This window comes from Podarcis gaigeae, assembly GCF_964106915.1.
Source record: "Podarcis gaigeae genome assembly, chromosome: 8".
NCBI lineage: Eukaryota > Metazoa > Chordata > Lepidosauria > Squamata > Lacertidae > Podarcis > Podarcis gaigeae.
Genome location: NC_139684.1, coordinates 54,650,430 through 54,668,723, shown reverse-complemented (window position 1 = coordinate 54,668,723; position 18,294 = coordinate 54,650,430). Strand labels below are relative to the sequence as shown.

The window sequence follows — 18,294 nt, the reverse complement described above, 5'->3', positions numbered from 1 at the left end:
AACTCCCATCATCTGTGACCATTGATTATGCTGGCTGGAGCTAATGAGAGAAATCCAACAAGATGTAGGGATCATGTTCACTTCCCCTGACTTACAATTTTGTGCCCAGGAACTAGGGTATCAGAACTGAATTAGGTGTCTTTCCACATATCTGACGCCCCCCCCCCGCCCTTTGTTGGTTTCAACAGTGGGGAGTCCAGAGGTCATTTTGGGGCTGTTAAGAGTCAGAATCCTTGCTGATCTACTGCATATCTACCTTCTACCTAGTCCTGCCCAAGTCAACCCTGATGGCCAGTCTCCCATATTTGTAGACCCCAGAACTTTAGGGCCAGAGTGTGAATGCATAAAGGACCAAATTCTGTCCAGCAAATTCACAGTGAGTTGCATAAAGCGCTCTGTACAGAAGGTAAGAAAGGGATTCTGCTAAAGCTGTGGCTAACAGTGCTGGTGGCAGAGAGGAAACCCACCTTTTGTCTGTTTTTCCAATGATCTTATTCCAGGCTCACTTCCATGCCCAAGAGGGCTCTAAAAATAGCCACTGACACACATAGCAGAAAAGCTAGAGAGCTCATCTAGCTGGTTGGAAAGCTCACCTGATGCAAAGGAAGTGAGCTTGAACCTGTATCTTTATATTCAGGCCAATAGGCTTACAGCCCAACATCCAATGATAGGGTTGCTCTTTGGAATACACCTAGTTGTAGAAAGATGTGGAAATGGATTGTCCATGTCCACAACTGCCATCTGCATGCAGAACCTCGTTTTCTTTTTATAGGGCACTCCCCAGTCTGTCACTTTTTTTTAGTGGGATTCAGTCACATTCTGGCAAATTCAGGCAGTGCAGTTACAGTTGGTTGGGAGGTCTTGTGCAATAAACCTGCTTCCCTCAAAAGATCAGACATTTTGAGATAAGGAAAGTGATGGGGAAAATCTCTGGAAAGTGCAGGCTAACATTTGCTTGACGCAACTTTGGCCATGTACACACCATATTGTACATTTAGCACACAATTAAAGCACATTACTTGCCCCAAAGAATTCTGAGGAAACTTATTTGTTCAGGGTGCTGAGAATTGTAGCTCTGCAGAGGGCAAACTATAGTTCCCAAGATTATTTGAGCGAAGCCATGTGCTTTAAATGTATGGTGTGTACATAGCCACTACCTAGCACCCCCCCCCCAAAATGGCTGATTGCTCAGTAAATGACCAACATCGTCTGGCTTCCTTTGCAAACAAATCAGGATGGATCCTCAATGAACAGGATGTCTGGAACACCCATAATCAGCTTGTGGAATTCATTGATCAAAGTAAAGATTCACTGGTTTTTAACACAGTGACCATGTGCAGCAATAAGCCAGTGTTAGGGGGACAACAACATTAAACATTAGCATATAACACTTTAAATCCCTCTTCTCCAGTGTGAACCATAACCAGGGGTGTAGTTAGGGGGTGGCCCAATGGATCTCAACCCTAGATCTTTTGTTGCTCAATAGTCTCATTTGCCTGCTTTTGAAACTTAATTCTTTTGCTTATAGAGCAGCTGCGCCCACTCCAAAGCCGCCTACTATCTTAACGTCTCAGAGGCATCTACAGGGTAGAGCTCCTCTGAGCAATTTTTATTCTTAATACTCTAATATTAAGCCCAGTTTCAGGTTTTCTTTGTGAGGGGAGGGGGACACTGCTGCAAAGTAAAACTGCTCTTCTACTGGAGTTTTGTTACTGTAGATAGCAGGTGCATCTCAGAACCCTTCATCATGGATGGGAACTGAATGCCCCCCAGTGCTTAACATTTGTACCAGGGGGCACTAGACAGCAGAGCTTTTTTTCAACTGTTAGGACAAATCAATGTAAAATAAGCCTGCTACAGTGTAGTATGAACATATTTTACTGCATCTTTCTGTGCTGGAGGGACACAAGAACATAATAAAGGCTTGCTGTGCACCAGGCAAGTGGCCCATCTTGTCCAACATCCTGTTCTCACAGTGGCCAACGACATGCCAACCAGATTTGAACCCGAGGACGCTCTCTCCTGCTGCAATTCCAAGCAACTGGTTTTCAAGAAAGAAGCAGCGGCTTCAGCGGTGTAGGCAGAGCATAGCCATTGTGGCTTGTAGCCGTTGGTAGCCTTATCCCACATGAATTTGTTCAGTTCTCTTTTAAAGCCTTTCACTGTACCACATCCCCAAGTTCACGTAAGAGCAAATATCTGAAACTGTATAAGGCAGCTTCCAACGAACATGGGGAATAGTGTTGGGCTTCTCACCCCTCCCTCCCTCATATGATATTGTTTTATTGCCTAGAAATCATGCTGTTTAATTGGCTTCTTTATTGGTTGTCCAGTTTATTGTTCAGCCATTGTGGGGTATTAAAATGTTGCAAACCGCTTTGGATGAGCTGGACCAGGAAAGCGGCTTTAAGAGACCAATTAACAAATTAATAAATATGAGGAAACGAGCTTCTGAGCATGCCGCAAGTACACCCCACTCCCAACCAACCCCAGCACATCTGGCTTCCACAAGGTGTGACTTCCTTAGCCCTTGCAATTTAAGAAACTGAATATTGGCTCCATGTATTTTTAAACCCCACCCAGTCCCAAAACGAGAAGCGAGGGAAGGCTGTATTTTATTTTTATTGGAGGAGACGGTGCAGGTGGGGTGGGTGGGGCGCCGGAGCGTATAAAACGCTACAGGCGAGCCACACGCTCTTCCGCAGGCCTCCTTAAGGCTGGACTACATTTCCCGGCAGGCCTCGAGCGCGACGCGCGTTGCGTCACGCCCGCCTGCGGCGTCCCTTGCTCCAGCTGCTTCCTGGGCAGTCCAAGATGGCGGCGCGCTGGAGTAGCGAGAATGTTGTGGTGGAGTTTCGGGACTCGCAGGTAACCGGGTCTCCTCGGCTTGCGCCGAAGCGGGATGGCTGACGAGGCTTTTGTTTTGAGGTCTCTTCCTTCCCATACAAGTTTCTTCCCTGGGAGGGGAGGGCAGCAGCTGTCTCCCCCTCTGTTCCTTCCTACCTACCACCCATGGGTGGGGTGCACCCATGTCCCTTGACGCGTCACACGGGGTGGGGGGCGTCCTCTGGTGTAGTTGGGGCACCTCTCCTTCCTTCGTGGTTTGTTGAAGAGGGCTGGCTTCACCTTAACTGAAAACTTCCAAATCCAGTTTTGGGCAACACCTTTCTTTGTCAGGCCAACCAAAACGCTGCCAAAAAATCGAGTTCTGCAGAACTCTTCACCAGACTTGATGGCAAGCCCAAGTGTGTGTGTGTGCGTGTGTAGGGAGTTTTTAAGAACATAATTAAGCGTGGCTGTGTTCAAGGCTGTAGTCAAGGTCTAAGAGTCCTGTGGTCACCTAAGAGGCCCATTTATTTACAGTAGTTATATACCACTTTTTAGGTAGACCTCACAAAGCTCTCAACATAAGATTGTTACAGCAAGCATTTTTTGAAGGTACAATAGAATGGAAAGGGCAACTTGTTTAGAAAAAGAGCAATATGAGGGGTTTTCAAATGGTAGTGTGATCTTTGTATTTAGTGGTTTTTTATGCTGGATGTTGCTTTTAGATGCTTGTCTACAAGGTCATGAATAAGCTTAATAATAACCTTTTTTCCCTGATGATGGATACCAGGTCTACTAATTTTTCTGAAAGTATTTGCCAGCTTAAGGGGAGTTCAGGGCCCATGTTTTTCATAATATCAGGTCAAAGGCCAAACTAGTCTAGCATCTTGTTCTCCTAGTGGTCAATGTGATGCCTCAAAGGGAAGCCTGAAAGCAGGACCTGAGTGCAACAGCAACTCTTCTCACTTGGGATTCCCAGCAGCTGACATTGAACAGTGGAGGTAGAACAAGCGAAAGAACTAACTTCAGAATTATGCAACAAATAAGCTGCTGTTTTTCATGAGGGTGCTGGTATTGAAGAAAAAGTGTTTTTATTTTTCTTCACTCATCTCCCTAGAAAGGCTCAATTGTGGTTATTAAAACATTATATATTTTGATTTGTAGAACAGCAGCAAAAAAGATTATTAAGTGCTCTGACCAAAAACCTCAGCAATTTTCAGGTAGTCCACCAAAAAAATCATTGTATTGCAGCATAAGCTTTTGTGGACTTAAGCCCACTTTTCAGGAAACTTACGCCATAGTAAATAATTTTGATAGTGCTACAGGACCCACCTGTCTCCTTCTCCCCACAAGAAACACCCTGGTATATCATGCAAATGGTTCATCTAGGCAAGCATCCTTACAATAGCCAACCTGCAGTCTCTGGGATTAATTAGGCCTGGCCCAAGTCTCAGGCTGGTCTGTAAAACCATTTCCTGCAAAGCATGCTGATCATCATGTGCAGGCACTGGGGGAGATATTTCCTGCATTGTTACCAAATAAAATTACTCAGTAAAGAGAAACAAGCCTCCCTCTCCCTGCCTCTGGAACAGTGGGTGCTTCCAGTGGTTCCGGCCATTGACAGCATGTGATTCTTGGCTCTGTGTTTCTTTGAAAAGTGGTAGGGGAAAGGACAGGTGTTTTTCAGAGTAGGGAGCATGTAGCTCTCTAGATGTTGGACTTGGATTTCTACTGGTCCTAGCCAGCATGTCCTGTGGTCATGGATGATTATGATAGCTCATAGAATCATAGAATTGTAAGGTTGGAAGGGACCCTGAGGATCGTTTAGTCCAACCTCTGTTATGCAGGAATCTCAGCTAAAGCATCCATGGCAGATGGCCATCCAGCCTCTTCTTAAAAACCTCCAGTGAGGGAGAGTCTACCACTTTCCAAGCGAGACTGTTCCATCATCAAACAGCTCTTGCTGTCAGAGAGCTCTTCCTGATGCTTAGTCAGAATCTCCTTTCTTCTTGTTGGCATCTGTCTCAAGACAAGAGACAATGAAGAGTGTGCCATTGGGGGTGAAGTCAAACTGTTGCATAGTTATTTCCTGTGGCTGTAGAGGCCAATACAGGAGATACATGCTTTATTGCAGCTGGGGCAGATGAAGGTATCCAGTTTCACTGTTACAAATGCACCATGGTGTTTCTTCTCTCTGCTCCTCCCAGTGGTCATTTCTCATCTGGTCACTGCTGTGGATATGTGACCTGACTCCAGGCACTGTGGTGGTCTACAAGGAATTTCCACGTAGCGGGGTTAACGTTGTCTGCCTTCATGTAGTGTTGTTTCTTGTTGTAGTCCAGCAACATTTGGAGAGCCACAGGCTCCCCATCCTTGCTGTATGGAGTCTATCAGATGTTCCTGTGGTGCCACTCATGATGCTACTTCTTTGGGCAGATAGTATCACTTACTTCCAGCCCCGAGACCTCTTAAGCCAGGGACAGTAACTGTTGAAAGTTTATTAAGTGTTGAATAATGTGCCCTTGTCTACTCCTCTTACTGGTGTTGTTGCCAAGGGGGAATAGCTCCCCCATCTCCCAACAGGATACTGGGCTTCTGCTTATCAGCTAGATGGATGGGTGTCTATTTTCGGCGGAGGGTAAAGAAGCTTCCTTTTTCCAACAGTGGTAGTTTTTATTAATTCATTTCTGAAGCTGTTATTACAGAGCTGCAATAATAGCTTTGCAGCTAAAATGTACAGTAAGTTGCCGTCGTTTCCATCTTGTAGATGGTGAACTGATTGTGGTCTGCTGTTCAGTTTCAAAAAATCAAAAGCTTGTCATGTGAGAACTGAATTTACACAAAGATACAGCGATCTGTCATACTGATTGGTTTAAAAATAGTGTTGAGGAAATTTAACATTTGTAGTTAAGGCTTCCTGAATATTGCATTGGGGTATGCCGCAGGCAGTTTCTTCTAATATAGCTTGTTCCTGCTAATTTATTCTATACAGCTGTTGGGGAGTGCCACTTCTAAAGTAATGTAAAATAAGTGTACTTGTGTTTCTTATAAAGAGATTGAAGGCATGCTGCACTTAACCAGTGCCTACTTTCAAAGCTTGGTGGAAACAGAATCTTCGTCGCCATCTAGCATGCAACCTTTTTGGCAGCTATGTCATATCTCATGTTCCATTGTGACTGCTGTTGGAGTCAGTTTATCTTTCTATGCCATTTACTGGGACCCAAGTGGAAGCAGTGCTGTTGCTCTTGGGTTTTGCTTATGGGCTTCCCATAGTCTATCTGATTGACCACTGTGAGAACAGGAAGCTAGACTAGATGGGCCTTTGGTCTGTTCCAACAGGGCCTTTTTTTACATACTTTAAAAGGTTACATTTAGTGTTGGAAGAAGCACAGACTAAACATGCCCTTTCATCATTTAGCACTTCAGCACTATTGTATCTGACTGCAGCAGACAGTACTTGACAGGAATTTTGGACAACTCTTTTTAACCTGTCCAGGCTTAGATGAGACCCATGCAGGATGTGTGCTCTTTGCAGAATGGTTTAGGGTATGGGAACTTCTCCTGTCATCTTGTTCTACTTGAAATGAGGCTTAAGTGTGCAACTAGGAGCATGAGAAGAGGCAAGTATAAATAAATAAAAATAAAATATCTCTCCTCCACATGCTAGAAAACTCTTGAATGCGTGTGAATGCTCCCTGTGTGGAAGCCCCTCATTCCAGAATATTACTGTTTTGGGAACCAATTCATTAAATAGAATAATGGATATATCTACTGAGGAGTATCTGTGCAGTATGTTATGGAATAAGACTGGCAAACTCTCTTCCTGAAAGGCTTTTCAAGTGCAGCATCCCCAATACATAAGTCACAATACTTTTCTGCACATAAACTGGAGGGGGATGGAAGTAGTTAAACTTAATGGAAATATGTGTGCAGATGGTGTACTAATATTTTTTTTTTACTAGGATTAGGATGATGGTCAGTTGACTATCTATTATTTGTCAATATTTGATTGCAGCAAAGTATGCAATGAAGCCTTTTTAATTGCATCATGATGACATCTGATAGTATAGACCAGCATGTGGGATCCTTGCTTCTTGAATCCTAGTCTTCCAAGACTCTAGGAGTAAATGTGTACACATTAATGCTATTGAGAAACAAATACCCTGAGGACCCTTCAATCAAAAGGTGGGGTACATAAACATTCAAAAGAGATAACAATCTCAATCAGGAAAGACCTTGCAGGAACTAGAGGGATAACAGCAATTGGATCTCTGCTTTCCAAAAACTTAGATCATGGAGCCTAGTTGGGCTCTAGGAACAGAGATATGTGAATCTTTTGAGTGGAATTTGCAGCAAACCTAAAAATTGTTACTGAGCTGCTGGAGTCCTGTAGTGGCTCCAGATTCCTTGCAAGCTTTGCAGCTGCTTCAGTGCAAGTCTGCTAGCAGGTATTTCTATAATGGGAGCAATTACGGATGCCCCAAGGACCCACTTGAAGGAGATTCTGCTGTTGTTTGGCTCTGGGCAGACTTTCAGAGGTCATGAAGAAATCTTTCCCAGAGGGCCAAGCCCTTTAGGCATTTTCTGATGCTGGAATTTCTCCTTCCAGAACTGAGCTCATCTTTCTCTCCATTCCTCCCAACAGCTGTTGTGTTTACCTACTGACCTAGTCTGTCACATTGACAGTGTAGAAGCACAGCAGAGAGAGGCTGGAAAGGCAGGCGTTTCATCTGCTTCTAATCACTTGCTGCCTTTCATGATGTTTCTCTTTCATTTCAGTCTGATTGCTATCGAGCAGTGCAATATGCTTGCAGATCAAGTGCTTTTATTAAAACAAGTTTACTGAGTTTGCATTGCAGGCTCATTCCATTTGTCTATGCCTTTCTGGGAAAAGTACTACCAAAACACTGTAGTAGCTGCTCTTTACCTGCCTTGATTCACTGCCAATTTGCAGCAAAGCAGTTGGGGTGCAGGATGTGATCCTTGTTAGGTAGATACCGAGTTATGCCACTGATGCATCTAGCTTAGTATTTTCTACATTGACTGACAATGGTTCTCCAATCTGAGATGGGTCTTTACGTAGCACTGCCTGGAGATGCCAGGGACTGAACCTGGGACCTACTGCATGCTTTATCACAGAGCTACTATCCTAGGTCTTAATGGTGGACTCAGAACTTGGACTCCAGTATTGATTTGCTTGTTGGGATTAAAAGCTTTATGCTAAATTTTACTACAACACCCAAATAGAAGTAGGGTTACTGGTTTGAAGACAAGGTAGCACAGCAGAGCTCTAGCTTTAAGCTAAAGTGTTGACCAAATGAGTGACACCCCCCAACTCCCTTTTTGAAGAGCAGGGCAGGTATTTTGAATTAGCTGTAGTTGCTGAACAGTCTTCAAGGGGACCACATTGCAGCAATCCTGCCTTGAATAACTGGATAACTGGCAAGGCTATCTCTTTCCTTGGGGAGGGGGTGGACACGGTGTATTATGCTCAGTTTTAGAAGGTCATTCCTGCCACTCAGGCTGTTTGAGTTTCAAGGGATAAAGGCAAATCAAACAGCATTCCCAGGCTGCATACCAAAGCCTTTAGCAACTTTAGGTTTTATGATATGTCTTGTCTACTTCAGGTTCTTATCACAGGCTTTTCCATTGTGCTTGTGTGTATTTTGGTTTGCAAATATGCTTGTTTTTTAGTGCTCCTGAAAAAGGTTGTTTTCAACCAAAATGTCATAATCCTTTTTAGTTTTTCATGATAACTATTTTTTAATAGTAACAACTAGTACTATTTTACTGCCCTTCCCTTTTCTTTGCTTCCATTACTTATGTAGAACTTGCAAAACGGGGACAAAAAGAAACCCCTTGGCGTGAAGAGGGGCTGCAGCCCTTTAAATTGGGTATGCTTGGATTTAAGCATACTGAGTATATATATTTAAATCTCAGTATCTTTGGAGCAGGTAATTTGTGCATTTGCAGGCAAGAGCTCACTTGACTCCCCCTCTGCTCTAAATTGAATTCCTTTCCTTAGAGTGCAACCCTACTCATGCCCACGTGAAGGTAAATCCTGTTGTTGTCAGTGGCACTTACTCTCTAGTAAGTGTGTGTAGCTCTCCTTCCTAATTGTGTGTTTAATCAGGTTTATTTCATCCCTATCAGGTTGACTCTAGTGGTCTCTTTTCCCCACCACCAAATTTTCCAACTTAACATTCTCTTCTTTTTCCTAAGCAATGAATGTATTGACAAGCTAAGCTAATGTGAGGGACCTTATTTCTCTCTCTCTCCTATTTTGCAGGCAACTGCAATGTCCGTGGACTGTCTTGGGCAGCATGCAGTGCTTTCTGGGTGAGTGCCAACACCTTTGGGATAGAATTGCAGTTAGCCCTGGCAGCTGCTTGAAGGTGGATGTGGAGGGAAGATGGACACATCTTCTTGGGTTGATGTTCTTCCTCTTCCTAGTGCTTCACATTCTCAGTGGGGCAGAAGAGAAGAGATTGATAGCATAAGTTCAAGCGCCAAAAGCATAAAAGACCCCTCCTGGATCTGACTCTAGGATCTGTTCAGTCTAATGTCCTGTTTTCATGACTGGCCATTCAAAAGCCTCTTCTGGGAAACAGAGCATGAAGGCAACCCCCACCCCACTGATTGCTGTCAGGATGTCCTGTTTAGAAGTACACTGTCTCTCAAGATGGAAGCTCCATTTAGTAGTTGTGGGCTAATAGCCTTTGATAAGACCTAACCTCCTTGAATTTGTACATACCAGCCTTTCCCAGTCTAGCCCCTTCCAAAGGATTTGGGCTACAGTTCCCATCAGCCCCAGTATCAATGCTCCCATGATAGCTTGGGACTATGGGAGCTGTAGTCTGAAACTTCGAGGTGGGGGAGGCAGTTGTAAACTTTTAAAAAAGCTGTCTGTTACTAACATTTTCTACACCTTGTAGCATTGAATTGCATATATCAATTATATGTTGTATGAAGAAAGACTTTGTTCATGCTGAGTCTATGCCATATTTTCCCTCCCAGCAGATTTTTTTTTAATGAGATGCAATTCATTTTGGCAAAGTCTTAAAAAAATATATTGAGGCACAGGTCGCTGCTCAGATCCAAAATCATGAGGCCTTGACTTCTGAGTCTTACACTTTGCCTCTCCCCACACTGCTTCTTTTCCATGTTGCTGATGTTTGAAGCCTTGTTCAGTCTTATCCCTAATCCCATCTTGCATGTATTCAGCTCTGTTCAGTGACCTTCAACTTCTGCTGATTTGATTATCTGATGTCCTCCTGCTTGTGTGTTTTCCAAAGTCTAACCTTCATGCTTCTTTTCATCCTTGTATGCTGTTTCTTTCCCTAATGCCCTATGCAGACATTAGTTCTCTACATGTAAATGTGGATTGATTGCACTTGCACCAACCCTGACCCTCCTGCCCCCTCCATGCCAGGTCAGGGCATAAAAAAAAATGAAATTAGCATGGGGACAAACAAAAGGATGCCTTCAATCTAGTGTGGCTGCCCTTTATTTCATACACAGCTCAACAAGATACCAACATAAACCCTCCAACAGCATAGAATCCCCTTACACACCCACCCACCCACCCACACCACACCCACACACCCCTCACTTCAATCAATTGAATGCAACCAGCCATGTCCTGGGCTCCCCAATCTCTCCCACTACCAACAAAAATTAATAAACGAATAGATGCAGAACCTATCCACATGACAGTGATACAAAAACCATGCACATACACTATGCAAAAGAAGAAAAAAGCATTACCCCCTTCTTTCTCCAACCTCTCTCCCCCCACCTCTTTCTCCCCCCCCCCAATCCTCTCAATGCCTATGATAGCAGTGTCTCACACCAAATGTAGAAAGGACTCCATGAACCGAAACCGTAGACACTATATGTGCCTTTGCTATCCATGAAAATATTTCAATAAAAACAGTAAGGAAAAAAGAAAAAAAGAACTGAGAGTGTACTGGTAGAGTATCTGAACAAAGTTGGTGCAGCTTTGCACCCAGCCGTTCCCCAGGTTGTCTCTAAGTCTCTGGACATTACTCTGCATGGGGGTTCATGCCTGTTCCTTCTTGCCTTCCCAGAGTGATATTTCGTAACTCTCATTTTATATTTTGATGCGACATTATCCTTGTGGTAAATATTCTATTCAAATGTGCCTGCCCCTGATAGAATGCAGTGCTTATCATCTGGAGACAAGCTTATTTTCAGTGAATATACCATAGGTGGTGAATGCCAGCTTTTGCCATGTGAGAGCGCGTTCAAATTGATTTTTTATTAGGTAAAGGCTGGGATCATGGAATCACCTTGTGGTCAAAAATCTGAGATTGATTTCAGCTTCTCAAGCCAGGCAAGGATCTAAATTGTGACCTAGTTCTTGCAATCCACAGACGAGGCAGTAAATCTGTTTCAGGATGACTGGTATGAGTTCATCTAACTGGAAGGCTGCTTCTTCCATACAGGGTTTTTTGTTTTTCCAAAAGCCCCATGCATAGAATTGGTTGGGATCATTCGCCTTGATTTACTCGTTTGCATGGAAAGAACATTCAGTCATGTCAGCTCCACCTGTAGTCTGAAGTGATACACACCAGACACATGTTTACACTCCCTTCCGTTCTTTGCAGAAACTAGGCCGACATCCTGACTGAGAAAGGAAGGTTGGACATAGTTGTCTCCATATCATATTCTGTGATATTTTTAAGCCTCTTGAGAGGCATTCCATGGTGGTGGATCTAGCTGCCCGCCCTGTCAGTCTCTCACTGGCGCAATGTCACACACCGTGTAGGACTTTGTGTCTTTAAGCCGTCTGACCGTGTAGCCTTACATTGCTGTCAGCCAGCGCCTCCGTCAGTCCCTTGGAGGAAACAGGCCAACTACAAGCCTGGTGTCCAACTAACCAGTTTGCATTAGCCTGGCCTGGAATATGTCATATAGGATTTTGCTGTTGTGAAGTTCTGCAGCAGCAAAGTTAATGTCCTCTTGTTCACGGCTGTCTTTAATTTGCATCTCTTTCACTTTAACGTTTCACGATTTATGTCGCAGAGCCAGTGTAGGGTTGTGGTTGGAGTGCTGAGCTGAGCAAGGAGGCCCAGATTCAAGTCTTTGGTCATGGCTGTGAAGCTTAACAAGAGATGCTGCATGGTTCTCGCTCAACCTCTTGGACCTTACAGAGGTTCCCAATACTCTGGTGTGACTGAATAGCAGAATCCCATCAAGCATAGCTTGTTTACCCCAGGGGCTGGGGTCATTGGGAACAAAGTTTATCTCCAGCTTCAGAACCATCCTTGAATTAAGTGGCTGCCACCCATTACTTTCAAGGAAAGTCTGAGCTGTTCATGGGAGCAAAATCTGCCCTCCACTCATGATGGAGTGTAGCTTAGCCCATTTTGACCAGCATTGATAAAGATCCATCCCCCCCAAGCAGTTTCAGAAACAAGATGGAGTTTGTAGGTGGTCGACTGTGCTCTATTCTTCTGGTGCTTTGGAAATCGTAGGTGCATCAACTCACAGGCTGGTTCCAGTGTGATGCTGCTGATGTCTTCTTTGTGTGTTTCTGTCTCTTGCAGGCGCCGCTTCCTCTACATTGTTAACTTAGATGCACCTTCTGATGGCCACCGCAAGATCTCGCGCCAGAGCAAGTGGGACATAGGAGCTGTGCAGTGGAACCCGCATGACAGTCACTCACACTACTTTGCTGCGTCGGTATGCTCCATGCTGGCGCTGATCCTGTGATTACATTTCCTCCCAATTGGATCCCAGGAGTGCAACAAATCTGTCCAACTAGCTTGTGGGAATGGGGCTATGCTGGTGTTCAGAGTCCCACCTTTCCGCACGTGGTACCCTAAACAGAAATAACAATAGCAACAATCATGTTTATTCCACACACCCCTTTACTCTGCAATAATCAGCCCCTTTCAGTTCTTGGGACAGGTTGTTTGAATTCCACAGAACTTCTTGGAAGCTTGCCCACATCTGGCCCTTTCCAGTGTTACACATAAAAACACATATTCAGCTCTCTTCTAGCCACCTCCCTCCCAGCATTTTAAACATTTGGTGAGGGAAATGTAACGTTAGACATGATCCCAAGTCATGTGTGTGTATGTGGCCAGGACATCTTCATTCATGGACAGGGATTGGGGGCAGCACAGTTAATGACTCTATATTGCCCTTTTTATCCTGTCAATCAGAATGTTTCAAGGGTTTGTAGTGGAGTAGTTGCATTGGGTGTTCTTACAAATGCTAACTTTTCTTGGTTGTGTGAAAAGTTAAACATGTTTTCTGGTGGGAAAGGGTGCTCCTCTTGCCCAAAATGGTCATCTAGAAGATTTGCAGTCATAAGAACATAAGAAAAGAATAAGCCTCAGAAGGGAAACAAACCATAAGTCCAGTTTTGAGCAGGAAATGAGTGGAGCAGAAGCTTTTCAGCAGTTCACATGCTGCTTGTTCATATTAAACCATAGGTTTTTTTAAAACGATGGTTTCGTGTGATTTGTGGACCAAAGCACAATTTGTTTTTGCTAAACTTTATTTGATGATCAAGGCAACTAACAAACTTCAGAATCAGTAAAGCATTCTGAGGATCAAAATGAACCAACAAGCCATTAAAAACAGGTGAGGTGGTGTAAATAAAGGAGAACTTAAAGCAGCCAAATCAATTCTCGTAAGTTGTCTTGCATCATTTAGGAAAAATTAAATGGGTGGTGCATTGATGCATCTCTGTGGGGATTTCATTTCAGACTCTTGGGGGTGGTGTGTGGCTGGGAGGGAGGGAGGAAGAGCTGTTGTAGCAAAGATGCTGGCAAGCTAGTTTCTCCTGTTGACGTGCTTCAGAGCAGGGTCTTTCCTGCTGATTTTAAAGGGTGGTGTAGTGTTCCAATGCTAGGGAGCACTTCTGTAGTTACATAGCACTCTGCTGCCCATGTTGTGGCTTCTCATGTCTTCTGTTTAATTTCAGAGCAACCAACGAGTTGACCTGTATAAATGGAAAGATGGTAATGGGGAAGTTGGCACTTCCTTGCAAGGGCACACACGTGTGATCAGGTACGGCCCTGGGGAGCCCTAGCGCACTCCATTGTCATGCGGGCCAGTGAGCCTTGCACACTGGCTCATGGTGTTGGGAATTTCAGTCCTGATGTGATGAGCTTGATGCTTGGAACCCCCCCTCCTTTCCCCCCTCTGAAGCCCCCCTTTTGGCCCTCCCTGCTTGGAGTGCATGAAGTGCATCAGTCACTGCTGCAGGAACTTTGGTCTCATAGAATCATAGAGTTGGAAAAGACCCTGATGATTATCTAGTCCAACCCCCTGCAGTGCTGCAGTATGGAGCTGTCCCTTATTGGGATCAAACTTGCAACCTTGGCGTTATAAGCACCACAATCTAACCAACTATCTGCGGACATGTCCAGATATTCCAGCTTAGCAAATCCTGAGTTTGTCTGGACATATTTTCAATATTCATGCAGTGAATTAGGGGGAGAACAAGATTAAGCACCCCCCTCTCATCCTGATTAAATGATGGTCTCAGCAGCAACAGGGTGTTTTTCTCTGGTGAGCTGGAACTCCCCTAGTCCTCAGAGCTGTGCTTTTCAAACTTTCTACCTCTTTGCATGCCAGTTTGTTTTCTGTGAAACTGCTTTGCATTACAGAGGATTCAGAAGAATATTCCAGGACACAAATTCTGTTGGGAGCTGGGGTAGTCTAAGGGCTAAGGGACTGGGCTGCATGAAGTCTCCATTTTGAATCTCACCTCTGCCATGAGCTCAATAGGTGACCTTAGGCAAACAGCACTCTTGGTCACAGCCTCCCTATTTGAAATATGGCTGATAATACTGATGTACCTTGCAGGGTGTTAATGTATAGGAAGCATCATACAGATGTTAAGCAATATTGCTCTTTCTGTGGCCGTGTTATAGGGAGATCTCAGTAGTAGTGGGCTAGCTGTTTTTCAGGAACACTGTTTGCCATCATGGATCTTGTTTTTGTGGAACCTTCTGCTCCAGGGCTGTGGTGGGGAACATTTTAATCTCACGGGCAATCTTGTGGGATGAGGTGGACACAATCCAGTGGTGGATGGAACCAGGGGTAAAAGTGGGTGGATCAGCAGATGTGAATCCTGCCTTTTGTACAATGTGCTACATTCCAGCCACACAAGTGAGTTTTACACCCCCACACATCCACACACCCCTTTCCATCCTCCAAGAGGTAATATATTTCAAGAACATATTTTAGCCAAACCAAAGCACTCTGGGGAGAGTCCTGGGGGCGCTCCCTTTGGCCCATGGGTTGGAGGTTTCGTACCTCTGCCCTAGAGAAACACAGTGGCCAGGAAAATTAGCAAAGGGCATGTAGCTAAAGCTCCCTGGATGATGCCTTCTGTCTTTGGAAATGCTGGTCTTTGGAGCTGTGAAACTGGGCCAATGGGGTATTGTGTTAAGAAGGCAATGAACAAGAGAATTACTAATGACTATGCAGAGTCTGGTGTTTGCAGCTGTCCAAGATAGATCCCTCTTGCTGATGCTCCCCCCCTTCCCTTGTTTGCAACTTTTCTAGTGATTTGGACTGGGCAGTTTTTGAGCCGGACCTGCTGGTTACCAGTTCGGTTGACACGTACATCTACATCTGGGATATCAAGTAAGTGCAGAGGCACATTGGGAAAGATATTGCTGGTCTTTATGGGAGCAAATGCCCGTGTGGCACTTTGGACTGCTGCCACTGGAGCAGGATAATTTGGAAGGTGAAGCTGTTCCTAGTAATATCCTCTTGGTGAATGGGTTTTGCTCTTTCATATTTGGGATCATGAAGGAGCCCTCCCCAGGCAAGTGAACTAGAAACCCCAGCAGCCTGTGTCTGTAAGGCCCCTCTGCATTCTGCACTTTGCCTCACTAGCATAGTCCACCCCCACCCCCGCCGCATTGTGCAGAAGCTACCATGCAGCTGAGCTTCAGTTGTGGGAGCTGGTGGTGGCTGAATGATTTGCTGTCCGCCTAGGTCAGTTGTTTTCAAATTCATTGCCGTGAGAAATGAGCTAATAATAATAATAATAATTAATTAATAATGATAATATTATTTTTTTTAATGTAGACCCTGCCCTCCCTGGCCAGGGTGGCTAACACCAAATATAAATTACAATAAAACGTAATAGAAAAAAAGACAAAAGAAAAAAGTTAATTAAACTATTAATGAAAGCTCAGAGTCCTCAACTGCAGAGAAGATTGCCTGCTCTGTCTCTGCATATTGCCTGGCCTGGCCTGGCCCTCTTCTGTCCACCTTCTCTGGAGGCAAGTAATGCTGTTGCCTCTCTGTATCACATGTCACTGGTCAAAATAGTGAAGTTTGTTACCCCCAAAATGCAAAACTTACTGAGTGTAAGAACTCTGTGTCTCCAGTTTTAAGTTGGAGAAGCAAAAATTGAGAGGTACTAACCTGAATAGAGAGGGAACAGTATATATGCTTATGCTGGTATTGTTGTATTTCAGGGACACTCGGAAGCCTACTGTCTCACTTTCTGCCGTCGGTAAGTACCAGTTGGTTAGGTGGAATTTGAAATATTGGCATAATATTTCACTCGATAGTTGGTGTTAAGTGCCCTGCAAAGAAGAGGTCTTGGCACTGGGTTCCAGTAGCCCACAAGGTGTCCAACCTGTGGCATGCCTGCCACTATTGGAGCAGGCAGTAGCATATCTGGCAATGGTATTAAGCAGCCTTCCTCAACCTGGCGCCCTCCAGATGCCATGCCCTACAACTCCCATCAGCCCCAACTAGCATGGTTGTGGCGGGTGGGAGTAGTAGCCCTAAGTATGTGGAGGGCACCAGCTTGGGAGAGGCTAGCATAAAGTGTCAACTTCTGCCTTACTCAGACTTTATTTCAGCAGCATAATTTAGGACAGGGCAGGGGTGTCATTTTGTTGATGTTCTTGCTAAGGCATTGTGATCCAGAGCTTCTTGGCAATCTGCTGCAAATCACCTAGGAGTCTTCCAGTAGAGCCCAATCTACCTTTTGTCTATACCTGTGATAGCCTATTTTTCAAAACTTGACCCACGTCCCACTTTCCCAGACAGTTGCCTGCTGCATCAGTAGGCTGCAGATGAGCTGGCTTGGTTCTTGACTGGTGCCCTGGGCTGGCCTTCTCGGGTGGCTGTGCTGCACCCTGCAGCATTCCGTACTACGCCTCTGGTGACCACTCCATTTTCGAAATCTCTTGCCCTATTCATTGTCAATTATTTGTGCCCAGCAAGATACAATACCCAGGCTGGGCTGACGTGACATCTCACTTGCATTTGCTGTGCCGTCGTCATACTCACCTGACCATACAACCTATTGGCATGTTGGTGTTCTTTTAAATTGTGTGTGTGCTCTGTTCCTTCTGCAGCTGGTGCCTCCCAGGTAAAATGGAATAAGAAGAATGCCCACTGCTTGGCAACCAGCCATGACGGGGATGTGCGCATTTGGGACAGGCGGGTGAGTCACTGTTGCCCCTCTAAGGGAGATGGTTGTGGTCATCTCTTGTGCAAGCTTTCAAATGAAATCTCTTCTTGCAGAAACCCGGCACTGCGGTGGAGTACTTGGCTGCTCATCTCTCTAAAATCCATGGCTTGGACTGGCACCCAGACAATGAGAACATATTGGCTACGTCCAGCCAGGACAACTCTGTCAGGGTAGGTGGGTGGGTGGGGCTGGGTTTTGAGGGCCCTTAAGCCGACATGGCGCATTTCTGGCTGAAATGTGAACTTCACCAGCCAGGCAGGTGGAGAGTTCCAGTTGTGCTGGTCCCTGCCAGTCTTCACAGCCATTGGGGGTCACTGGGAAATGAATGGAGGGTATGTGTGGGCACCATCCTGGTTTTGAGGGAAGGGGTGTCCTGGTGAATGAGCAACCAATTTTTCCAAGACTACTTTCCCATACTCCTTGCTGCATGTCACAGTGTATGAAACTGCCACAGGCTAAACAAACATTGCAGTCTTTGAGCATCTTTGCATTTTGTTTTGCAAAAGCGGGATCTGCCCATTTTTGGTGTGTTCTTATATTTTTTTGTAAAGCTCCATCCATGTGCAGTGAGCCTGTGCGGTAGCTTAGGCTGAGAAGTCAAAAGTCACCCAATGAGCTTCATGGCTGGCTGGGAACTTGAACCTTGGTCTCCCAGGCTGCAGCCCAACACTCTTAACCTCTGCAACACTCTTAACCCAGTTCCCATCAGCCCCAGCCTAATGTGGCCAACAGGGGTGATGAAAGGCGAAGTCCAGTCATGTTTGCAGGGTCAGGCATTCCCACCCCTGCTTGAAAGCATCATAGCTTAAGGCAGTTTATAGGACTTTATGGGTCATTGCTTTCATTTTTTAATTATACCCGGTAGCTTTCAGAGAGATTGTGTACTGAGTGCACTACTCTTACTTAGCTGTGTCTTTGGCCCAGTTCTAGCATGAGGAGGGCAGCAGCATTTTGTTTCCAGACTGTTTTCAAGGACAGCC

At 45.0% G+C, this 18,294-nt stretch overlaps 1 protein-coding gene across 4 annotated transcripts in view; it reads left to right on the top strand.

The window, feature by feature from the left end:
* Window positions 1–2,779: 2,779 nt before the first annotated feature.
* The window catches only part of WDR59 (WD repeat domain 59), a 42,348-nt gene continuing 26,833 nt past the window's right edge, over window positions 2,780–18,294 (top strand). For 2 of the 4 annotated variants that reach the window (XM_083751405.1, XM_083751404.1), the window contains exons 1-8: window positions 2,790–2,868; window positions 9,116–9,165; window positions 12,399–12,534; window positions 13,787–13,872; window positions 15,379–15,459; window positions 16,305–16,342; window positions 17,199–17,287; window positions 17,368–17,484. In XM_083751405.1, the coding sequence (XP_083607531.1) occupies window positions 2,815–2,868; window positions 9,116–9,165; window positions 12,399–12,534; window positions 13,787–13,872; window positions 15,379–15,459; window positions 16,305–16,342; window positions 17,199–17,287; window positions 17,368–17,484 (651 nt within the window). In that variant the 5' untranslated portion in view covers window positions 2,790–2,814. Of the gene's footprint in view, window positions 2,869–9,115; window positions 9,166–12,398; window positions 12,535–13,786; window positions 13,873–15,378; window positions 15,460–16,304; window positions 16,343–17,198; window positions 17,288–17,367; window positions 17,485–18,294 lie in introns of all 4 variants that reach the window. The other 2 variants (XM_083751407.1, XM_083751406.1) reach the window with 1 other exon arrangement.